Below are 25,769 nucleotides of genomic sequence, written 5' to 3' on the forward strand. Positions count from 1 at the left end.
GATGTCACTAACATCCTGTATATATCTACCTACTAAGAAACAACTAAACAACAATACAAAATCGATAACAAAAGTCCTAACTCCTATAAGCAATGCTTATAAGTAACAATTACGAGAATGAGACTATTTGTTGTATTTATAATGCAAATTGCAAACAGAAGGGCAAGGTATCACCTCTTATCAGCCTAGTTATTTAAACAGTCAAGTACCTATTTACTTTTTTATATAAAACGTCTAAAACTAGTTCATTCAACTCGACGTCTAGAAAGACGTAGACCAATACTCCGCTATGGGTTGGTAATCTATCATCATACGACTCATGGTCACTGGACTCACCACCACAGCTCGAATACTTCATAAAAAATCTGGTTCTTGCCGCCATACTCCGTGCGTGCGCGCAAGACAGAAAGACAGCCTGCGCACAGTCCCTTACTCCGTAACGCTTTACCTTATGCATGCCTTACTACACACAAATAAGTGGGCCCCATCGGAGCGGTGAGGCAAATACTTCGTAAAACTGCATGGTATAAGAAAGCATGGTTTTCTTACCTGAGCCGGTACCGATTTAGTGTCAAAAGTACTGAAATCATTCGTTCAATTGGCTTTCCAAACTTCATGTGACGTCACGAATCGGGGATCGCCATTTTGGCTGCTTACGCGGTACGACAGAACCAAATCGATGTTCGATTTGCTCCAATCTGAATCGGTTTCGTCTTAGCCGGTATACCCTGTATACCTAGATAACTAATAAAATAATCATAATTCTAAACTAAATATTTATTGAAAACAAAATAACATACATGTTTTTGAAACAAAGTACAATAGGTATTATATGTATTAATAAAAGAAATAAAAAGAAAGCATAAAATACGTTACAAAACGTTTAGCCAATTTACCTAAAAATTGTGAAGTATGTACACTGGGTGTAGCCATGCGAAAAAATTAGGCCAGCAAACCTAGGAAATAAAAAAAAACTTTCATAAAAGGGAAGAAAATTGCGAAAACATGTCTTTAAAATTACAGGAAGGTCCCTTCGACACACAACACAACATAAAATGGAATTTTTCAATTTATTAAATACATGAACAAAAAATTTTAAAAAAAATTTCATGGTTATAGTTCCTATGTTGAAAAAACAGAATAATTGGATTAAAAGCTCAGAGGCAGTTTTATTGGGATGAAATTTTATAACAGCATGGAAAGCAAGAACAATTCAATTAGATAATATTAACTCTAGTTACTCTACCAACCCGCAATGGAGCGGCGTATTGGAGTATGTTTCACACCATCTACGATTGATTGAGAAAAAGGCCTATGCCCAGCAGTGGGTCGAGTAGGCTTTTCATTTGACATAATGTATATGTCGTGGCCAGATCGTAAAATTGATGTGTCCATGCTATGTGATGTAATAAAAATACGAATAGTCGATTAATTTCTTAGGTTCGAAATTATGTACCTATTCGATATGGAAAATTGTACAAATACATTGATTCATCGATTATAATATCAAAACCAGCGCCACTATCGGTGGATAATGTTACTAATTTTACGATATGATTGCCAACGTTTGGCCATATCATGAAGTAATCATGCATTTAGTTGCTCATATCGTTAAACGTTTTGTGTTCATTGATCTGGCCAAAGTACATCATGATGTGGCCAACGAATGATATTCTATTTCATGAAATATGACCATTTCATGAAATGATCGAGCACATCATGAAAATAATCAATTCTATGATCTGGCCACGACGTATATACAGAATGTTAGTGACATCGTAACGGAAACTTTGAGGGATGATTCAGACCAGGAATTTTCCATCGAAAAAGTATAGAATTTAAAATATTAAAAAAACAAAAAGGCTTTGAATTTTGCGACGGAAAATTCCACTTGATATTAACTCAGAATCACGAGCTGCATCATCCCCCTCAGTATTCAGTACCATGTCACTAACAGCCTGTATTAACTAGTATTTGTAATATTAAAACTTACTACTGCTGTAGTACTTCGCAAAGCTTTGGCTCCATCTTATTTTAAGTCCAATGGGGGATTTTCCAGACTACGTTCACCAAAAACAATATAGATAGCGTTGTACAGCTTTAAGGTGATATTGGCCCCGATTCCTGCAGACACCGCCTAATTTTAAGTTATATCCGTCATTTTCATATCCGTCGAAAAGGAAAGGGACGGATAATTCACAGCTCTTAATTTTAGGAAGAATGAGTAAATGAATGAAACATTATAGAAGGAAAAATTGAAGGGAAGAGAGGAAGGGGTAGACCTAGGATAACATTTATGAAACAAATAAAAGAGAAGGTGCAGGTCGTGTCGTATCGGGAGGTGAAGGTTTTGGCGGGAAGAAGAGAGGAATGGCGGTTACTCCACCGACAAGAGCGCAGCTCTTAAATAGAGAGAGAGTAAATGAATGAATAACCCGGGCGAATCAAAAAGGTATGTCGCTGGTATGCAATCCGTTTGACGTGCTGTCTACTTACTTGTGTCGGGTTATTGACTGATGTAAATTTTTTAGACGGTTGTTTTAGATTTGTCCTTAAAATTGACGTGTGTTCCATAAATTTTATGCTTGTCGATTACCCGTCCCTTTCCTTTTCGGTGGATAAGAAAATGACAGATATAACTTAAAATAAAATTAGATGGTATTTACAGGAATTAACACCAATTACCTATTTTCTCATCACTCGGGTAAATAATTATTCCAAAATATACTGTAATGGCGCCGGAAGCTTATATAAAAATAATTGTTGCTTGATAATAGGCTAGTTTCCAACTAGTCAAATCAGTTACTTTTTACTAAACGTCAAAACACGAAATTACTATGGAATTTGTATGAAAAAGCACTCTGTGACGTCATAGAAAAACGTGACAAAATGTCGGACTTATTATTACGTTTTTCTTGATTAAAATTCATAAATAAGTTTAATAGAAAAAAGAAAATGTTTTTCGTTAGTTTTAGATGTGACTTTATTTAGTAATCAGAATTTCATAATTTATCTTGAACCTAGTACACGACCCTATTGGATCACATTATCTATAGAATTATGTCTGTGTAATAAAAATGGTCATCATTTATAACCAAAAACAAATATAAAAGATGCAAATGTCTGTTATCCATGAAATTAGATGGTTAAACGGAGGAAAATCTGTACAGCGCCATGTATATTGTTTTAGAGGAACCTAACCTGGAAAGTCCCTCAATGGCACTAGGTACCTACCTAAATATTAACTGGACCTAAATTATTATAATAGAAATAATAACACAGCCTAGTTACTAATTAAAACAAAATGAAATGAATTTGAAAACATGATTTGCTAGGAACTAAGTAACAGTATATGTGCGGTGGTCATGAAATACATTTTTTGTACAAGTCTAATCACTGTGTATAAATAAGTATTTAACTACCAAGTGGCGGCCCTAGCAAAATATTTAGGTGGTGCAAGACCTCACATTGGCAACCTTCAGCCCCTTAAAATAAAAAAAAACGATTAGTTTACCGCCACCGAAATTTACCTATTTAAATCATTTAAAAATGTTGTTTACGGCCACCTAGTATGAGTTTTATATGGCCAGAGTAAACCAGTCTTGGTTGATTCAAACCCCCCCCCCCCTTCCCCCTCCCCCCTTTCGACGCCCGGTGCGATGGCACACCTCGCACGGTCCTAGGTAGGGCTGCCATTGGGCAAATAATATTCAAATATGAGGCATTTATCCAGCAATTAGGTCCAATATTTAGAAATAAAGTAAAGGACAATGCTCAAATACTTAATGTTAATCGATCAACCTGAAAGTGATGTCAATTAATGAGTCATAATGTATTATTAAATCAGTGGCAGTAAAACTGATGGAATCCATGGGGTTTCATCAACTTAAACTCGTCAATTGGCAGTCTTGCCGTGATCAACGATTATTTGCCTTCATACATTTCTAGTAATGTTTTATAAGTAAACTACATGGATTCACGTAGTTAGTTTCACTTGATTTAATAACTCATCGATTGGTACATCGGACCAGGCTGGATTGTGGTCAAATGCACACAAGTCGTTTAATAAAAAAAAAGTTGGTATTCTACTGAATATGATATCATATGTATTGTGATGATTTAAAATGACTTACATCCATAATTTAAGAAATAAATGCAGGGAAAAATTAAAAATTACCTAATAATAAAACTAACTACGCTTCAAATTCAATCCGTTTCAGTAAAATTCTCCGTCAAGTTATATTCAAGTAGCCTGGAGACGACCAATCGCGATTAATTTCTGTCTCGTAGCCATCCTCGCATATCGCGCGTGACGCGATAAATCAGCCAGTAAGATGGGTTTATTTATCGCGCAGCCTATTGGCTGTTCTATAGAATTAAATCATTTATCGCGTTGCTCGAGACATGCGGATGTCGCATATTATAATTCACAAGATTAATTTTAGGCGCAGAATGTGTTTCTGGTTAAAAGGGTAAGTAGTTCGACATACGACAGGAGTGCAATAGAAGTAAATTCTGTAAATCTTTATTTAAAAACCTCATGCAAAAGATCTCTTAGCTAAAGGTAACTGTATTTCAATGCTTAATATTTTTAAGAAAACTCCATTCCACAGACAAACCGGTAGTTTTGTAAGGTTTTTATAGAATCAACAATTTTTTCGAACTCCGTCGACACAAAAACATCTGTTTAGAACGTATTATGCCGCCAAATTACGTAAATTCTAACTGAATATTTGCAAAAAGACAAACGATTCTAGGATATTTTTGCGTTAACGGTAACGAGACTGGCCACCAGTGTTCGAAGATCTATCCAAAAACACATTCTACGCTTAGAATTAAAGTATTAGCAGCGAATAGTGGCGTCATTTTTTATATGTAGACACAATATATCGGGTTGGCCGTGCAGCGCTCCTGAATCGTCTGGTTTCGTCGTCTCAGTGTCCTTGTCAGGAATACTTGAGTTCCTGCGCGCGCCGCAACATGTAGTAGGAGACATTCTCGTAGGTGAGGAAGGTGATCATTGTAGCGGGAACCACTCGCACCAAGTTTGGCTTCAGACCCTTGTAGAAGCCCTTCCACCCCTCATGTCTGCAATATCAGAGTATGACTATGAGTTAGTTGTGTGGTGTAACCTTCGTGAAGCGTACAAGGCGTCCAGCAAAAGATCTTTAATTAGTAAGCATTTTAGTGAATCAACAAAAAAAAATTCTTATTATCCTTTAATCTTTCGTCGGAAAAATGCTTGCGAAAGTTAGGAAACATTTCTCAAAAAAGTTTTTTATTTTGCTAAACGCCTTGTGTAATGAATTATACTTACCTACTTGTTGATGGTTTAAAACGTCACAACTCAACTACAATACACTTTTTAACTAATTTGATTTAAAAAAGAAACTGTATGCTTAACGCGTTTTGTGTTTTGACCGAATTACCTGTGTAGTTTTTTAATACGTTTTTACCGGATTTAAGAATAGGGATTTAGTATTTATGAAAATAAGGCTGCACGGCTTTGCCTTTGCCTTTCCCCAAGGGGATAAACAAGAAAAAAAATATCTATTAAAACCGTCGATTTGGAAAAATAAAAACAGCGAAACCGATTTTTTCAATTTGCTATCATTTATTTGATTACACAAATTGAATAATGTAAGTTGAAACAGAAGACTTTAGTTGCGATATATAAAAATATATTAATTACACTAACTGATATGTGGCCAGCCACCGAATAATATAATTATTATAACATTATCAAATAAGAAACATTTAAAAGACTGATTTCGCATTACAACACCTGTTTTGGTTGTGGTTATTCGATTTTATAATGTCTATGGATTTTAAAAACATTAAAAAACTAGTCTTAAGTTTAGATTTGTTTACGTCATACGAATACTCGTTACAATACAAGTTTGCACCTAATTAAGTGTCAAAGTTTCTTTCGATCAAGAATGATAGATAGAATCTATTAACGATTATAACTTCATTTATATACAACCAGAAGCAGAACAGGTGCAAATAAATAATATAATTCGCTAATTGAATGCGTCTTCAGGTTTAGAAACATCACATATTTATTTGGTGTATTTATTTCACTGATTCACACATAAGTAGAATGTCATTTTTTACATAATAATAAAAAGGTCATCGGTGCGAATCGATTCATTTTCTTTCTAAATGAGGTACTTTCCATGCGACGTTCCCCGAAAAAAATACAGATGGCGTTGTACTGATTTATTTAACGTGGTAACTACATATTTTCACATTACTTGGGTACATACACAATTATTCAAAAATACGTTATTGGAAGACCCATATATAAAAATAATTGTTGCTTGATATTTGTATCAGATATGGTATAGAATTGTGTTGCTACCTATATTGCTTCTCTTGGTTGGAAGATGTGTGGTGCCTGGGTGTAATAACAAGGGTCATTATTAATACCCAAAAACAAAGTCACGGGATGCATACGGGAGTCATCCCGTGATCATGGCACTTCCAACAGTGTCAAAATATCCGGAGTCTCATATCCCTATTTTAAACGCGGTAAGAACCCGTTATTATGTGTTTTAATTATGATAATAACCGCGCAAACTTAAAACAAGATGCATATGTCTGTTATCTATGAAATTAGAAGGCTAATCGAAAGTAACTCAGTACAGCGCCATCTATATTTTTTGAGGGAAATAGCTTGGAAAGTCCTTAATGTCAGCGTCAATAAATAATGGACTATTCTAATGAACTACTTACATATTGTATGAGATACTGAACATGATATTTTTGTTGTACTAGTTTTAACGTGGAGTCAGCAATTTTGTGTCATGTTTTACCTAATTAGGCGGGGTAACAACAAGCACCTATGTATTTCGAACTTGCAAAGACGCTTGAGGATAATTTAAGTAAGAAATATGCTATTACATGTTACAATTTAAGCTAGTTGAATGACTGTCTTGCATCCAAATACTGGAACACCGTGTAGGTTTCAAGGGCACTTTCGAACTCGGTCAACATTTTACAACGCAAAGAGGCACCCCATTTGTAGAAAATTCCAAGTTACAAAAGAACAATACTTATAATATTCTATATAATACCTCAATAAATTAAAGTTTATAGCTAAACACAAATCTCAAGAACAAACACAATACACATAGATTTGATACACATCTTGAAATTTTAAACATCTTGATACATTCTAAAAATGAGTTACGCCTCTTTGTGTACAATTTGCTTCAAAAAACACCTAATATCAAACTACGGCTTAAAATATAAACGATGTTCCAGTGTTTGAACTATTAAAAACCTAACGTCGTCTCACCACACATGTAACGTTATTTTTTAATCAAATTGTCTTTTTGGACCTACGACATCGCGAGCTCTAAGTACCTATTATCACAAAATTTCATCAAATTAAAACTAAATTGTGCTATACGCGGCCACATTGTGTTGCCAACTGTAAAAACTATCAGTCAATCTGATGGGAAAGAGTACTACTACTATTAACAAGAGATTACTAAACATTATTGTCAAGGGAGAAACAACATATGTCGTGAGACAGATTTTACAATAATTATTTAAAATTGGCTTGCGTACAAATTCTCTAATTATGACTATTAAACTAAAATTAAATTTATACGTAAGCCATTAAAATATTTCTAGAGACTTTTCATTAATTCTTATGACTAAATTAACTTCCCAAGACGTTGATTTCGCAACAGCAACACTGGCATTTCAAATTCATAAAGAAACCTTTTTCGACAATTATTTTTGAACACTTTGACAGCCCTATTCCAAGGGTAGAAAATAGACCAATAGCGTCAAACTTTCATCACGTGATACAATATGATTGGCCAATGGCTGTTGCGAAAGCACGGTTGCGATAAGACCTAACATTAGTTCACAATGTTTGAAATCTTTAGAATACTTGGTTTAAATGAGTTACAATGTTGTTTAACGGTCACTGTATTACGTTGATCCTGTGCCAAATTATTCAGAATATGGCGTGCTTGCCAAAACGTGTCGTAAATATATAAACAGAGAGGATAATACCAGACACATTAAAGGGCCAAAGTTCAATCCAATTAATAAAAATATTTCTTTACAATATTTATTATAATTATGGATTGGCGCACGTTTTTTACTTTGCCTTTTTTATTGTATGATCCGATTACGTTTCGCCCATGTGACAGGCTGGGTTATTTTAGCTCTCTGCAAAACACCAGGTTGCCTCGCAAATACAAACAAAAACAAAATCATAATCACAATAAAATGCATTTCCAACTAATAAATACTTCGTATCAAACAATAAATACGGCCTGCTTACATCTAACGCTTACCTTAAAACAATCCATAGACAAACACAGCGAAATACGCCCTGTGCGTTCGAAAATCAAAATACAGTTTTAATCAGTTAATAAAAATAATAATAGTGTTGTACATATTCCCATCAGATACTAATATATTCAATCGTTATTGGTGAATTTTTCCCATATGAGCATTACGAGGCATATGTTGGGCGTTACATGTAAGAGGTAGGGCGTTAGGCCTTTGTAGAAGCCTCTGATTCGTTCATACCTCCAGGTTTCATTGATGCAGTGCCAGGCGCCGTCGTAGCTGCGGTGTTGGTCTTGGAGGCGCGCGCGCACCACTTGGTAGGGGTAAGTGGCGCCCGCGGCTATGAGCTTAGACACCGCCGCGAATGTTAAGTACTCCACTGATGTCTGTAAAGAAAACAAAAGACGGTTCACCATCATCTCCCTAGCATTATCCCGGTTTCATAGAGTCCGCTTACCTAACCTGAATATTTGACAGATCCGGTTTTTTACAACAAAAACAAACAAAAGACGGTTGATAGTATCTCTTCTATCATGTGGGTTGTGAGGTGGAGTACCAACCTCATCCACCCTGGAGTCAGGGTAACTATTGAGCCGCCAAAGGCCTCTGACATGGTTCATGTTACAACTACTTATTTACATCAGTAAGTAGTCACCGGGACCAACTGCTTAACGTGCCTTCCGAAGCACGGATCATCTTACTTTTGGACAAACTGGTGATCAGCCAATAATGTCCTAACCAAACTAGGGACCACAAAGTAATTTTTGTGATATGTCCCCACCGGGAATCGAACCCGAGACCTATGGATCGTGAGCCCAACACTCAAACACTGGATCACGGAGGTCGTTAATTGTCGTACTTATTGTTAATTAATTAAATATATAAAATAAAAAAGTCAAAAAGTAAAAGGAGATTCATTACACACACACGCACGCACGCACGCACGCACGCACGCACGCACGCACGCACGCACGCACGCACACGGACACACACGTAGATGTTTAATTTACCTAAGTTTTGGATAAGCCTAGACAGTGTAGTGTAAATCAAATTGCACTGATTGCGTTGGAAGAGCGAGGCATTCCCATCACAAGTGTCATCAGACTACTTTTAGGGAAGCCCCTGTAACTTGTTTGTTATAGATTTACAGAAATAAGACTTTTTATTTTTTTAATATATTTTTTTATTAATTAAAACACATAATAACGGGTTCTTACCGCGTTTAAATGGGGATATGAGACTCCCGATATTTCGACACTGTTGCAAGTGCCATGATCACGGGATGACTGATGAGATTGGAGTGGAGTAGGTAGATCCATAATTTTCTACGGGCAGACATATCTGTCTACCCTCTTTCTTTGCCGCTTGTTTATGTTTTTGATATCGGAATGTTCGGAACCATCTGAACTCGCACCAAACTCACTACGACAAACCGCACTCACTGTGTCCTCACGTTTTTTCACCGCATTAGGCCGTTTCAAGCTTTTTACAACACCTATTACTGGATTCCACATGGTCGATAATTTGAACCCGTCTTCCCTCCAATCTCTCTACTCCACTCCAATCTCATCAGTCATCCCGTGATCATGGCACTTGCAACAGTGTCGAAATATCGGGAGTCTCATATCCCCATTTAAACGCGGTAAGAACCCGTTATTATGTGTTTTAATTATGATAATAACCGCGTAAACTTAAAACAATTTTTTTTATTATTGGACAACCTCACAACCCACACGATAGAAGAAGTACGACGATTGACAGCTTTTATTGATGACGTCACTGAACAGTATTTCCATACAAAGTCCATACAAAACTTTCGTATTGAAGTTTCTTAAAAAGTATCTCATGTGACTAGGTTTTCAAGTAGCCTATTATATGTATCTACAGTCATGAGCAATAATGTACCCACTTTAGGACTCTGTCGCACTAACGTATTTGACATTCAGTGAGCCATACAGTTCAATTTGTCAAAAAAGTTAATGTGACATGGCACCAAAGTGTATACATATTAATGCTCGTGACCGTATATACACAACGATCATAATCTACGCAGATAAGTTATGTTTGTTACATCATTACATAAATCTTGACGTAACATCTGAAGATCGTTGCAAACAATATCATCGATGCAAATAAATATTAATCAGTAAATTATCTGTCTCGCATAAGGAAGTCACTTTATGATTGATTACTGAATACGTCTTCTAAATATATAAAGGGAGAAACTAACTGACTGACTGACATTATCAACGCACAGCCTAAACAGCTAAACGTAGGCACTTGAAATTTGGAAAAAATCTAAACTGCATAAGTTAGATGCTTGAAATTTGACATGCACTCCCCCACACACAAAGATCTCTCTTTTATAATACGCCACGCGGACGAAGTCGCGGGCAAATGCTAGTTTATAATAAAACATTCTGTCTGTTAACGTACAATTCACATAAACTTGAGCTTTGAAAAATGAAATATTCTAACATTTTTTTAAGAAGAGTTGCCTCTTTTCTAGAATAAAATAAAATTAAATAAATAACTTTTATTTCGGGATCAAGCCCATATCATAACATAACATATATAAATAGCCTATATACGTCACATGCGACACATGGTAAGAATAAGATTATTGTATGGAATGTCGGGGATGTGTTTGGAAGAAAAAAAACACGTGAAATGCGTTTAGGCAAACGCGATATTTGTACGACAGCGATTATAAAATCGCGTGCATGTCAATCAATACCAATCTCTTTTAAAAAATACTTCTTATCGATGGGTTGTGAGGTCGAATACCAACCTCATCAACCGTGTCAGGGTTATTACTGAGCCGCCACTCATGTAACGACTACAAACTTACATCAGTAAGTAGTAACCAGGACAAACGGCTCAACGTGCCTTCTGAAGCACGGATCATTTTAGTCTCGGACAATTAGGTGATCAGCCTGTAATATCCTAACCAAACTAGGGATCACAAAGTGATTTTTGTGATATGTCCCCACCGGGATTCGAATCCGGGGTCTCCGGTTCTTGAGCCCAACGCTCAACCACTGCACAACGGAGGCCGTTACAAAATACTTATTTTTTTTTGACGTGACTTATTGTAGATTTGTCGCAGATGGCATTAACTACTTGGCCGGACAAATGGGGAGCGCTGAAGGCTCTCACCCGGTAACAAAATACTTAATCTCAGCGTTTTCTAGGTTAGCCTTTTCTGCCTTAGAGCGCATCGCTAATTACTATTACTAGATTTCGTTTATCACGGTAATTTTTTCGATTCTGAGGATATAATTATGTCGTTTTGTCGATTGGTGCTAATATGTGTACCCAAATAAGTTATGTCGTTCTGTCAAAATATGAACAAAATGCCACGCATGTTAGGGATAAAAACAAACTTATTGAATCGATCGATAATTTTACCACGTTGCGAATGTTAGCCCCGCAGTTCATTTCATTTCGGAGAACAACTTTTCTGAATTCATTTAGGTACGTATATAGATCCGCCAACCCGCAGTGGAACAGCTTGGTAGATAATTGTAGATTTACCACCTTACAAATAAACAATAAACCAGGGATAAACGTGGGTTTAAGTATTTCACAGCCAAGCAAAGTTCAGTCGAATTGTATGATAATTGGATTAAATTTTGTCTGGTTTATTTTTTATTTGTAAGGTAGATAGAGTATTTAGGGTTAGTGTATTTTTAGCGTATTTAGGGTTTGGAATGGAAAATGCTACACCGACAAGAGCGTGGCTCTTAAATTAATGATGATGATGAGATAGGGTATTTAAAGTATATCATCATCATCAGCCCATTGACGTCCCCACTGCTGGGGCACGGGCCTTCCCTATGGATGGATAGGGAGATCGGGCCTTAAACCATCACGCGGCCCAGTGCGGATTGATGGTTTTTAACGACTGCTAATGCAGCCGGGACCAACGGCTTAACGTGCCTTCCGAAGCACGGAGGAGCTCGAGATGAAAACTTTTTTTTTGTGGTCAGTCATCCTATGACCGGCCTTTGCGAAAGTTGCTTAACTTCAACAATCGCAGACCGAACGCGGTAACCGCTGCGCCACCGAGCTCCTCGTATTTAAAGTGGCTGCAAGTAATCTTCTGATTAGTTGTGGGTGTACCTACCCAATTAGGGATTACGCGACTGTATGTTTCACCTCCGTTCGTCCGTCCGTCCGTTCGTTGTCTCGTTGTTTTGTTGTTGCGACTGTGTTTTTGTTGTTGTTGTTGTCTTTGATAACTTGTGGCTCTGCCCACCCCATTAGGGATTACGGGCGTGAGTTTATGTATGTATGTATGCATGGCCGGATCGTGAATTTGTGGGGCCCTGGGCTGAAACTACTTGGGGGCCCATCTTAATACTCAACTAATAGCAAAAAATATTTTAACAGACATTTTTTTTTTCAAATTATGGTCTACTTTTTAGCGGGATCTGGGGGCCCCTTGTAATCCCGGGGCCCTGGGCTGCAGCCCAATCAGCCCATAGGTAGATCCGGTCATGTATGTATGTATGTTTCACCTCCACACTCAGACACTCACCAATTTGATGTCAATAGGCAGATTCCTGTACTGGTTGTACCTGTTCTTCATCTCCTCATATGTCATGAACTGCAATGCGCCGTGAGACACCCCAAACAGGCCTGGCACGAAGCCCTGGAAATTATAAAATTAATGCTTTTTATTTCTTGTCATCGAGGCAGACCACGAGCCCGGTGGTCGGATGACATTGTGAGGTACGCCGGAAAGCAATGGATGCGACTTGCACAGGACCGGAAAGGATGGCGTGAAAGAGGAGGCCTATACCCAGCAGTGGGTGGATACAGGCTGAGCTATCTAGATAGATAGATAGATTTCTTGTCATATGAATGGGCTTTCCAGGCTACGTTACCCAAAAATAATAAAGATGGCGCTATGGATGGTGTTCAGCTGCTTGTCTTCCCGGGCATGTCGTAAAAACCGACAGAGGGATAGTGTCCTCTAACATGATGGACTAATGTTATGGGCGATAGGCTGATCCCCTATCACCATAAGGTTCATCATATCCAGCTTACGACATCGTATCAACAGTGGCTGCAAGTTGTTTTTGATAGCTTGTGGCTTTGCCCACCCTATTAGGGATTACGGGCGTGAGTTTATGTATGTATGGCGCTATAATTATTCAAAAATACAACAAGCAATATAGGTTACAACATAACTTTATATACATATTGCTATCAAAATATCTATATTATTTTTATATAATGTTGCTTGATATCTGGATTGCATTATATACAGGGTGTTAGTGACATCGTAACGAAAACTTTGAGGGATGATTCAGACCATGATTCTGAGTTGATATCAAGTGGAATTTTCGGTCGCAAAAGTATGGATAGGAAAATAATTTAAAAAAACTAAAAAAAATTACATGATTTTTGCGACGGAAAAATCCACTTGATATCGACTCAGAATCATGGTCTGAATCATCCCCCTCAATATTCGTTACGGTGTCACTAACACCCTGTATATAAAATTATTTTGTAACGTATATTGCTTCTCTTTATTTTGATCAGAATAATGAGTGGAAGATGTAATTATGCCTGGCTGCAATAAAAAGGGTCATCATTTATACCCAGAAACAAAGATAAAAGATGCATATTTCTGTTATTCATTAAATTAGAAGGTTAAACGAAGGAAGAACTTTACAGCGCCATCTCTATTGTTTTTGAGGAACGTAGCCTGGAAAGACCCTCAGGTAGCAGGTGCAGGTAAAGCCGGAATATAGATCCAATGGCTTCATACATTATCTTAAATATATAAAAGGAGAAACTGACTGACTGACATATCAACGCACAGCCTAAACGGCTAAACGTATGCACTTGAAATTTGGAAGGGACGTAGCTTAGGTACCGTAGAGGTGCACTAAGAAAGGAATTCCCGGAATTCCCACGGGAACGGGAATTAGCGGGAAAATCCTTTTGTATGAAAAATCTAAACCGCTTAAGTTAGACGCTTGAAATTTGGCATGCAGGTACCTTAGTTAACTTAAAGCTTAGTTGCAACAGGATATTGCAAAATTCCCACGGAAACGGGAGTTAGCGGGAAAAAACATTTGTATGAAAAAAACAGTATTTGGAAAAATGGGAGTTAGCGGGGAAAAAAATTGTATGAAAAAATCGAAACTGCATAAGTAGTAAAAATTGCATGAAAAAATAGATGCTTGAAATTTTATATGCACTCCCACACACACACAAAGATCTCTCTTTTATAACACGCCACGCGGACGAATTCGCGGGCAAAAGCTAGTCAAGGTATAAAGTGCTTCAAGTAAGGCAAGAGGAAACATGATAAAATTGATAAACCTAACCTTACTAGGTTATGACGCTGTAGCTACAGTATTACAGGTTATCGATAAAAATCTGAACTTGTACGAATAAACGTAATACAACGTAATACAATATTTATGACACGAACAAAGAAGTTATCCGTATTTTCGCTCGTGATCCGCGTGGTGGACTATGATCGTCTGTTAGGGTCCCCACTGAAGCAAAGCGGTAATCCGGAACGGAGCAGAGGCGTAGTAGTTGGCGTAGTAATTGGGTAGTTTCGTAGGTCCAAGATATATTATGAAATTCTGATTACTAAATAAACACAGATCTGATCTAATTTTATAGTTATTTAATGAACTTGATGAGGGCAATATAGTAAAAGATGGATTTATAGAATCAATTAATAAAGAGTGGGAGATTATATCGCTCTGGCAATTGAAGGTTTTGAGTGTAGGAAAATACGGTTCCGTGTTGCGCGATGTGGTCCAACCCTTATAGGTGATTTGTGGCTGTGCCTGACCCATTAGTTATACGGACGTGATTACATGTGTACCTAGTAATTAATATCAGATACGAGTAAGATAACATATTACGCTAAACAATAGTATACACTTAAAAAATGAAATGGATGGAAAACTAGGGGTCCTAGGTTACTTGGTCGACTCGATAATTGTATTGATCTACCCAGAAACTACGTCATGCAGGGTTGCCAGATAAGACATTTCATTCTACCCAGTTTCCCAAAATTGCGAATCTTTGACCAGTAGGTCAAATTTCATTTCAAAATAAATTATGAAATGACTGCTGACTACTAAATAAAGACAGATCTAGAGGTGACAAAAAAGTTACCTTTTTTCTATTTAACTTCTTAAGGAATTTTAATAAAGAAAAATGTAATAATAACTTAGTTTTTTTTTTTAAATTACGATGGGTTTGCTCTTGACTTCGTTCTTCCACGAGGAGAAGAAGAGATCGACGTTGGAACGAGCTTACCCAGAAAATGCCTATTCACCCGTGATTTAAAGTATGATATATTGTCACGTTTTTCTATGACATCACAAATTCCATGGTAACAATTTATTGTTTTGACGTTTTTAAAAAGGAACTGTTTTGACTAGTTGGAAACTCGCCTCTTATAATATTGGGGAAACAATAATGGAAAAACATTGGATATTTTTTCCGAATTAAATTTTTCATTTTTTCAGTCAATCCAGCTCCTACTTCACCTAATTGTCGCAAATTGCAAGAGACGAGATATTACGAGGGTTGTTCCGGAAATTGTTAGCCACACCTTAAATATAATCTCTTTTTTCCTGAAACTATTTTGAATTAACGGCTACACACACTAATCTCCTTGCTGAAAATCATTGGCCACTAAGAAGTCGTTATTTTTTCAAACATTTTTTTAAATTGGCTGTCATGCTTCTTTTGTTTACAACAATGGACGTCTCGCGGGAAGCTTTTCGTGCTACGATTTTCTACGATTATAAACGAGGGTTAACATTTAAGGAATCACAGGAAAATTTACAGGCTGCTTTCGGGGAGTCTGCCCCTGCGTTAGCAACGATTACATATTGGTATCGTGAATTTAAACGTGGTCGAGAGAGCTTGAATGATGACCCCAGATCCGGCCGACCATCAACTGCAGTAACTCATGAAAACGTTATTCGACTAGAGTGGCTACTCCAGGAAAATAGAAATATTACACATAGAGAGATTCAGGCTGAACTGAAGATCGGATCCCGGGCAGTTTCCACCATCTTGCATGAACACCTGAAAGTCAGGAAGGTTGCTTCACGATGGATACCTCATTCTATCACCGATGAGCAAAAGTCCCGACGTGTAGATTGGTGCAACTTTATGCTGGAAAAATTCGAAGAAGGAACTTCGCAAAACGTTTCCTATATTCTTACATCTGACGAATCTTGGATCTACTGCTACGATCCTCTCACAAAGCAGCAATCCACGCAATGGGTGTTTGAAGAGGACGAGTTGCCTACGAAAGTGGTTCGCGGTCGGAGCGTGAATAAAAAAATGATAGCGGCTTTTTTTCGACGCAGTGGACCAGTTGCTGTTATTCCGTAAGAAGATCGTAGAACAGTTACTAGTGAATGGTATTGCAACGTTTGTCTGCCACAGGCTTTCGAGGAGTTGAATTATGAACGCCCAAGTACCGGCGTCCGTGGTATTCTGTTTCACCAGGACAATGCACCCGCTCACACAGCTGCAAGAACTGTTGACTATTTGTCAACTTCGGGGGCACAAATGTTACCACATCCTCCCTACAGTCCCGACCTAGCTCCGTGCGATTTTTTTTTTATTTCCCACGGTGAAAAAGATGCTTCGTGGGCGAAGATTCGAAACAGCAGACGAAGCCGTGGAAGAATTTCGACAGCAATTTTTCGACCTTCCGCAAGATGCGTTTTTCAAATGTTTTGAAAGCTGGTTTAGCCGAATGCACAAGTGTATAGGGGTTGGAGGGGTATATTTTGAAAAAATATAAATATTTCTTTACCATATCTTGGCAAATTTTTGTTTTACTAAAAACTTTCGGAACAACCCTCGTATAACGTGAGAATCTTATATTTTACTTCACAAAAATGTCTGGGGGTTTCCTGTAGGAAATAAGAGAAACTCCAAAACACATGTCTGGCAACCCTGGCGTCATGTAAATAATGTGATAGTGCCCGGATAGTGAATATGTGGCATTCCATATTTAGGTATCTATGCAAACTTTGAACCGGGGTCAGTATGATTCAATAGATGGTAGGTATCAATAATAATGATTCAGCGAGTTACAATTATATTTAAGCCTTTTTATGAGTACCATAAATTACGATTAAGATACGATGAAGATGATGATGATATTACGATGGAGGGAATAACCTGGACTGAAATGATGTCAAAGGAAAAAGTGCCGGAAAGAGTTGAAGAAAAGAGAACCATAATGAAGACTATAGAGAACCGGAGAGGAAATATGATTGGCCACCTCATACGACACGATTCATTTATAACAAACATCATAGAAGGAAAAATTGAAGGGAAGAGAGGAAGGGGTAGACCTAGGAGAACATTTATGAAACAAATAAAAGAGAAGGTGCAGGTCGTGTCGTATCACGAGGTGAAGGATTTGGCGGGAAGAAGAGAGAAATGGCGATTACTCCACCGACAAGAGCTCAAGCAGCTCTTAAAGAGAGAGATAAATTACGATTATTTGTTAATTTAGTAATGACACGTATTGGCTTGCCTTTCCTGTGGAACTAGCCAAGGAGGTCGAGAGGGTGACGTAGGTCTTAGGCAACCCTGCGCTTCCTTAAGTGCGTCCTAGGCGACTCATTGTCTGTGGAGAGGACACTTCACCCACGTTAGTCTGTGTTATGTAGTAAATGATCAAACGCAAAGAAAAGGTAACAGAGAGCGTTTTTTCTCCAACCGCGTTGTAGCTGAGAATTAACGTTTTGTTCGTAAGAGCAAAATCTTGCGCTGAGCTATGAGTGCTGTGACTGTTTTGCGCTGCTGCACACATACATACTTGGCGTGTTATATACAAGGCTTCGTCTGTTGATCAGCTGTCTGTATCTAATCTTCTACTTTTTGCATGCATGTGTGTTTGTAGACCAAATAAAAGTTTCTGTCTATCTACAATCGCATTTATAATATCAAAATCTGTTTGGTGGTTTTTGCGTGAAAGAGTAAGAAACATACACCCTCACAAACTTTCGCTTTTAAAAAATAAGTTGGCTATGAGATAATAATTTTAGTAGCCAAGTTGAGATACACTAATAATAACAAAGTGACGTAACCAAGATATTTATATATTTAAATCTGAAACTTGTATCAGTGCAGTGGCGAAATTAGATATAAAAAAATAGATAATTACGAAGAATTAGATATGTTTATATAATGGTTACTGTTCGTTTATCAGTTATTGCAACTGATATGGTATAATCTTGGAATAATACTACACAAGCGAGGTATTGGTTCGGTATATCAAACATACGTACATAAGATCACGCGTAGTTCCCAATGGGGTAGGCAGAGACCTCGGAATTACACTTACTGCGATCCTGACACACCACTTTTGCTTCAACTATCTTATCAAAATCTTTACGTATGTTCACCGGGTTAGAGTACTCTTTAAACCTTCTCTGGACTTCCACGAATATTTCAAGACTAAAATTAGCCAAATCGGTTCAGCCGTACTCGAGTTTTAGCGACACTACCGAACAGCAATTCATATTATACAATAACATAACATAAACAGCCTATATACGTCCCACTGCTGGGCACAGGCCTCCTCTCAATCTACCGGAGGGGGTATGGAGCATACTCCACTATACTCCATAATAGCCGGGGCCAATGGCTTAACGTGCCCTCCGAAGCACGGAATCATCTTACTTTTTCGGACAATCAGGTGATTCAAGCCTGAAAAGTCCTTACCAAAGAAAGGACAGTCTCACAGAGTGATTTAGACAATGTCCCCATCGGGAATCGATCCCGGACCTCCAGATCGTGAGCCTAACGCTCTAACTACTAGACCACGGAGGCTGTTAAATTCATATATATATAATTTATTTATTTATATATTTATGTTCTACTATTTTTGTAGCCAGAAGTGAGTTCTCATGGCATGTAGGCTTAATATACAGGGTAATTTCTTCGATAACATAATATAAACTTACGACTACATCCCAATGGGGTAGTCAAAGACACATCCATCGCAAGATGAACTAAGTACCCAAACTTCACCGAGCTTTCTGTTACACCAACGTGATAGGCGGTGAGCCTTTTCTTCGGTAGATTATTTCTTTTTAAAAATGTAAACCTAAAATGGTGTTACGAAACTTGTTATTAGCAACTAACTCTGTATGCTTATAACTACGATTCCATTAAATTTTCCATGTAAATATTATTGTTTGTCGAAACGTTTGACAAGTTTATTTATGTTCTCAACGAATAGAAAATGACGTCAGACACTATCCACTCTATGCAAATATATGACAAAGGTGTAACAAATACTAAAATTGTATTGCATGAAGACAAAAAATATTACTGCAATTAGTCCACGCAGAAACATAACGTGGACCAACTGTTGGAATAAAAAAATATACAGGGAGGTTAGTGACATCGTAAAGAAAACTTTGAGTGATGATTCAGACCATGACTCTGAGTTGATATCAAGTAACAAAAAGCACATGAATTTTGTAACGAAAAATTAACTCAGAAGCATGAGCTGAATCATCCCCCAGTATTTGTTACGATGTCACTAACAACCCGTACAATATTAATACAAGTACTTTATACAGCTTCATAAACAATTATCATTATTCTTTCATCATCACCCTAGCATTATCCCATTTTTCACAGAGTCCGTTTACCTAACCTGAAGATTTGACAGGTCCAGTGTTTTACAGAAGCGACGACCTGTCTTACCTTCTAACCCGCAAAGGGAAAGCCAGCCCAACACAGGTTACGTCACATACCTCTGAAATCCATTTCTCGGGAATGTGGGTTTCCTCACGATGTTTTCCTTCACGTGATAATCATTTATGATGCAAACATGATTTTTACTGCACATATGAAATATAATAGTCATTTCCATAATAAAGAAAAATATTATTTATTTAAGATGTCTGCATCTGCATATGTAGGTATTATGTCCTCAAGCGCAAAAGGTATGTTTTTAAACTTCAAATTATAAACTGATACTTTTTTTCAGGTCGGTCTCTATATTTCGACCAATGTTTCGGGGTCTTGACGTCACACACATATTTTATTTTAGAAATAAAAGCTAATCTCGGAAAATTTTGCCTGAATGGAGTCACGTCACAAATTGAAACCTTGTCACATTTTTGCCATCACTTTGGCGAGGAGCCAGTACAACGAGAGAAGTCGAAAGTGTAATGTTTTGTTAATGGTTTTAAAATTTCTTTGTTCCCTTTGTCCTATACGGGAACCATGCAAGATTGAAAAAAAATCTTTTTAAATATTAAAAACACAATAGTAATGAGTAATACAAAGAGAACGAGTGATTATATTTTCCACGATAATTAGGTACTAATACAGACATAATAAGACAGACTTTGGACCGATGTGCAAAAGAGAAACTAATGATGAAATAAAAACATTATAGGTATCGCAGCTTCGGCGACAAAATAAGAGTTCAGCCCGCATTGCCCCCGCTACACTGAATGGTTATCGCGCGAGACGCGACGTGATAAATAACGCATGCTCCGAGCAATACAAGTAACCGATTGTCTACGTAGATATTATGTAATTTCTACTATCTTTGAAATCAAAGATTCCTACGTTCTGGATTCCGTATTAACAGATTTTCGAGCTTTATTTTTGGGCCAAGTTACTTAATTTGTCAATAATGGCGTGTTTCATCGTACATATGTATACGTCTATCACATCTAAGTAATTAGTCAAAAATCAAAAACAAAATTATTTACCTTGTTCCTCTGAAACTTTCGGTATTATTTCTTCGTTTAATTTAATGAATATTTTCGCGACTAAAAGTCTCGTAAAAGTGCCAATCAGCTAGCTATATACAAACCAACTTACCCTATACAGCCCTCGTATGCCCTCAGTCCTATAGATCTTCGTGAGGCCATCAACCATCCCTTTGTATCTCTTGTGCTCTGCTAGTTGTTCCCCGCTGTACTGGAGACAGAGGCGAGTCTTCACCACCCAGATGGGGTTGGTCATTACGAGGGATAAGATTCCTGCTTCAGCCGCCGCCAGCATGTGCATGCCTGGTCCGAGGGGCGTCCGGGCGTTCCCGCCTTGTATCCATGTCTTGATTGCATTGTAGCTGGGAAAAAGGACATGTATTTAGAAACGTCAGAGGTGTAATAACAAGAAAGACAATTGATATATATATATATATAACGCCTTTGTTTGTTTTTTTTTTGTATCGATGACCATTGGAAATTCTCGACCAATGTTCCATAAAATGGCACGTAATTAGCGAGTTATTTTCTCGATCGACCAGTCGAGTTGAAGCACGTCTGCCACGCAGCACGGTGTCCGCTATAGACGTAAACGCGACAACATATCGCAGATTTCTACCAAAAGACGCTGCGTTTTTATCTATGTAAACAATTACTAGTTGTTAGGCATTTGTCGCGTCGCGTGTGCCATGCCGCCAGAACTATGAAAATGGTTAGTGCTTTAAGTTTCCTACGCACACGTGAAAATCTAGCCATTTAAGGCAAAGGCTTAGTCTAATCAAGCATTGAGTTTTAAACGATTTGAAAACGAACGTGTGAGGGACTTTCTATTCCCCAAAAAAATACAGATGGCTGTACTGATTTGCCTTTGTTTAACCTTCTAGTTTCATGACTAACAGACGTATGCATCTTCTATCTTTGTTTTTGGGTATAAATTATGACCCTTGTAATTACACCCAGGCACAACACAGCTTCCATCCATTATTATTCTGATCAAAATAAAGAGAAGCAATATAGGTAGCAACATAATTCTATACATAATGTGATACATATATCATGCAACAATTATTTTTATATATGCTTCTGCCATTATAATTACTGTATTTTTACCGACTTCAAATAAGGAGGAGGTTCTCAAGTCAACCGTATTTTTTTTTTGTTTGAATAATTATGTACCCAAGTAATAAGAAAATAGGTAATTACCATGTTAAATCTCAACAGCACCATCCATATTATTTTTGGTCCCTCAGTACCACTACTGGTATGTTACATACTGTAATATGTAGTTATTACATGAGCCATGGCAGGGGCCTTTGCCTTCGGTGGACCAATAATAACCCTGAGACCGGGGTTGCCAAGGTTGGTCATTGAACTTACCACATGAAAAAAGCATTTTTTGTTCTACTGATAATGGTGCTAATTCCTGTAAACACCATCTAATTTTATTTTAAGTTATATCTGTCATTTTCTTATCCGCCGAAAAGGAAAGGGACGGGTAATCGACAAGCATAAAATTTATGGAACACACGTCAATTTTAAGCACAAATCTAAAACAACCGTCTAAAAATTCGCCCGGGTTATTCATTTATTTACTCATTCTTCCTAAAATTAAGAGCTGTCAATCATCCGTCCCTTTCCTTTTCGGCGGATAAGAAAATGACAGGTATAACTTAAAGTAAAATTAAGAGATGTCTGCAGGAATCGGGGCCAATGTGCAATGAGTCACTAAAATTGTAACATCACTAATTATAATGACTTTTTTTAGTTTAGTCAGTCATGTAACCTGCACTAACAACGTCCAAAGTCAAAAAAATTAACAGTGTTACTACAAAACAAAGACTAAAAGATAAACTATGTTTAAAATATAATCCGTATACGAAAGAAGTCCCTAACGCCGCGGCGCTACTGTCGCAGATTCTGCATAGAATTATTATGACTTGTCAAGTTAGTTTCATTAAAATCCGCCGACTTCTTTCGTGGCGCGAAATACTATTTCAAACCTAGTTTATTTTTAGTTTGTGTTTTGTAGTAACACTGTAAGTCTTTGCAATTTGTTGCCCTTCGTTGAAATTAATAATATTAACTAATTATGTCTCATTATGATTCATTACAATTCAAAATAAAGAAATAACTTATAATTGCCATTTGTCATGTTTCCAAAAGTCAACAATCATGACTTTTTTTTAAATTAGTACTTTAAGGCACATAATTGCAATGTACTTTTCAACAAGAATTTATTTAGATTAAGTTAGTTTCAAACACTGCCATAATTTGATAAATCTAATCAATTGAACATAAGATAACATAGCATCATACCTGTATTCCCTAAAGGTTAGGCAGAGATATATAGTATATTATATAGGTACCCACTCCTTGCTATGTTTAAGTCCCATGTAATATGGGCTATATTTTGTTGCAAATCATATTAATCTGTATTAAATTAAATCTCTACAGTAGGCCTATTTCTAAGCTTACACCAACTGTAATTTATAGATAATAAAAGTACTTACAATAAAAAGTAGAAGCCCCAAGCTGAGCCGGAACCCCACACATTGGGTGTGACTCCTCGGTACAGGCCCTTTACCCCTTCTTTCTTCACAATCGTCACAAATGCACTACCCAGTCCATCATACCTCGGTACAGTTGCGGTCCTGCCGTCATTAACTGCAAATAATTCTTGGTTATTACCTTTATAATCTATTACACATTTTTTATATTAAAAATATTTTTTTTTATCACATTCTAGTTAAGACAAAAGTTCTACCCACTTGACGAATGGACAGATATAACAATTTTTTTTTTAATTCATTACATTCCATCCCTATTTATTTTATTTTTCATGGGGACTGTTTACTTAACCTGAAGGTATTGATAGGTCTGACAGAACCAGAAAACCAGTACAGAACAAAAGAGAAAACAGTGCAGTTCTATTTTTAAATGATAAGTCAACCAAAATATGCATTCTATGTGTTCTGTTAATGCAATCACACAGTTAATTTATCTACAAGGTTAAAACTTTGCTTCATCATGTGTTGATAATACATGGGGTCATATAAAAGATAAAAATGAAGATTATTTTTTTATGAATAATGTCAAATTTTAGGTTTGCAAGGGAATATGTCGAAGTATACAGAAAAAGTCCACATTTTACATTTAAAAGTATTATCTATATAACTGTTTTATAATCTTTTATTTAATAAAAAAAAAAGAAGGAAAGTCAGAGAGATTTGACTGTGCATATAGTAAAACATCAATTTATAACTCCACATACCATTTATACTTCAGTAACAGCTTAAGAAACTATCTAACTCAGTCCAGTGCAAACTGGTTTGTAAAACCACTACAAGATTGCATCAGGAAGCTATCTGGACCCCTCAATGCAATGTAAACAAAACCTTTCGCGGATTTACTTTCACTTAGGCACGAGGCAAGTTCAAGGTCTTCATACAGATAAAAGGAAGATCGACATTTTTTCTACATGAGGCACAATACACTGTTCTTTACAGATCAATACACCAATTTATCCAAAGAAATCTCCAGAATCGACTCACATGGCAACCGAATTTAGGTTTACTCTAAAATGACACGCTTACCTGCAAATCGAATTTTGATAAGGTCCAATGGATGTAAAATCAGTGTAGATGTGACGCCACCCGATATACCAGCTACCAGGTGCTCGTACTTAATGTGGCTCAGCAGAGCCAGCTTGGAAGACGACGTATTAGGATTCTTCATTGTAGTCATGCCGAAAAAACTAAATCACAGATAAAATCTACAAGCATTGTGCGAGTGCCGTTTTTGCTCCTAAGTCTACCGGCAGACACCTTCCCAAAAATCTTTAACGGAATTTAATAAAAAACAATCTTCACTAAACATTATTGCTTTCGTAATATCACCACGAAATTACGTTTCGCGATAGTGAATGATTTCCTTGATCGAGTAATTGAAAGTAACGTTCCATTTTATGGACGGCTGAATAATTCAAGGGGTAACCAATGATTTATCATTAAATAAAGTTATATCCATAACAATTAAATTGGCAAAAAAAATCAACTTAAATATAACGTTAAACAATTTTCTTTACAGTTTTCTAGTTTAAAGTTCTTGTTCTTCTTGTTTTGTTTGTTGCTTAAGTCATCTGGAAAATGGAACGTAATTTTATGATGTAATGAATCATAGAGCAACACAGACCTCCGCGTCATGAATAGGTCTTTTATAGACTTAACCGAAATATAAAAAAAATCATCTAATTTTCAAGTTAAGTGAAAAAAATATAGAAAATTTGATTTTTGTGACTTACCTTTTGGTAAAAAATATGACATAAAAGCATAGCCTTTTTTTTTTTTTTTGGTTTGGTTTTCCCCGAAGGGTAAGGCAAAGGGAACTATGCCCATACAGCCATGTCTGACGTATTTTTTTTTCTTGATGATTAATGAAATGATGAAAGGTGATGATGATGAAACCTAAGCCCCCACCCTCGGAGTAGACTCCTACTCCGAACCCCAAACGAATTAACTCAAAAGTCCGCATAAACTTTTGAGTTATGAAGCGGCTTCCTGACACGAAGCGAAAATAGGCAGATACACTTTGTTTATTGAATACTCCAATATAATAACACTCGCGAATGTCTTCCGACTAACTTAATGCGATCATTAACCACAAAACACCACTTCGTATTAATTATTT

The 25,769-nt window shown here is 37.0% G+C and overlaps 1 protein-coding gene across 1 annotated transcript; it reads right to left on the bottom strand.

The window, feature by feature from the left end:
* Positions 1–761: 761 nt before the first annotated feature.
* Positions 762–25,043, bottom strand: LOC126372327 (mitochondrial folate transporter/carrier). Its single transcript, XM_050018029.1, has 6 exons — positions 24,677–25,043; positions 23,594–23,747; positions 21,196–21,445; positions 12,863–12,976; positions 8,560–8,705; positions 762–5,088 (listed from the first exon to the last, which is right to left on the bottom strand). The coding sequence occupies exons 1-6, from the start codon at positions 24,825–24,827 to the stop codon at positions 4,947–4,949; spliced, it is 957 nt and encodes a 318-aa protein (XP_049873986.1). The 5' UTR covers positions 24,828–25,043; the 3' UTR covers positions 762–4,946.
* Between the last annotated feature and the right edge of the window lie 726 nt (positions 25,044–25,769).

The sequence above is a fragment of the Pectinophora gossypiella genome, chromosome 2 (assembly GCF_024362695.1).
Source record: "Pectinophora gossypiella chromosome 2, ilPecGoss1.1, whole genome shotgun sequence".
In the NCBI taxonomy this organism is placed as follows: domain Eukaryota; kingdom Metazoa; phylum Arthropoda; class Insecta; order Lepidoptera; family Gelechiidae; genus Pectinophora; species Pectinophora gossypiella.

Excerpts from the sequence above, each read along its gene's own strand:
- LOC126372327 (XM_050018029.1), bottom strand. The coding sequence starts at position 24,827 with ATGACTACAATGAAGAATCCTAATACGTCGTCTTCCAAGCTGGCTCTG. Across the intron at positions 12,977-21,195 it reads GCATACGAGGGCTGTATAGG|GGCTTCGTGCCAGGCCTGTT; the intron begins GTAAGTTGGTTT and ends TATAATTTCCAG. Across the intron at positions 5,089-8,559 it reads TGCATCAATGAAACCTGGAG|ACATGAGGGGTGGAAGGGCT; the intron begins GTATGAACGAAT and ends CTGATATTGCAG.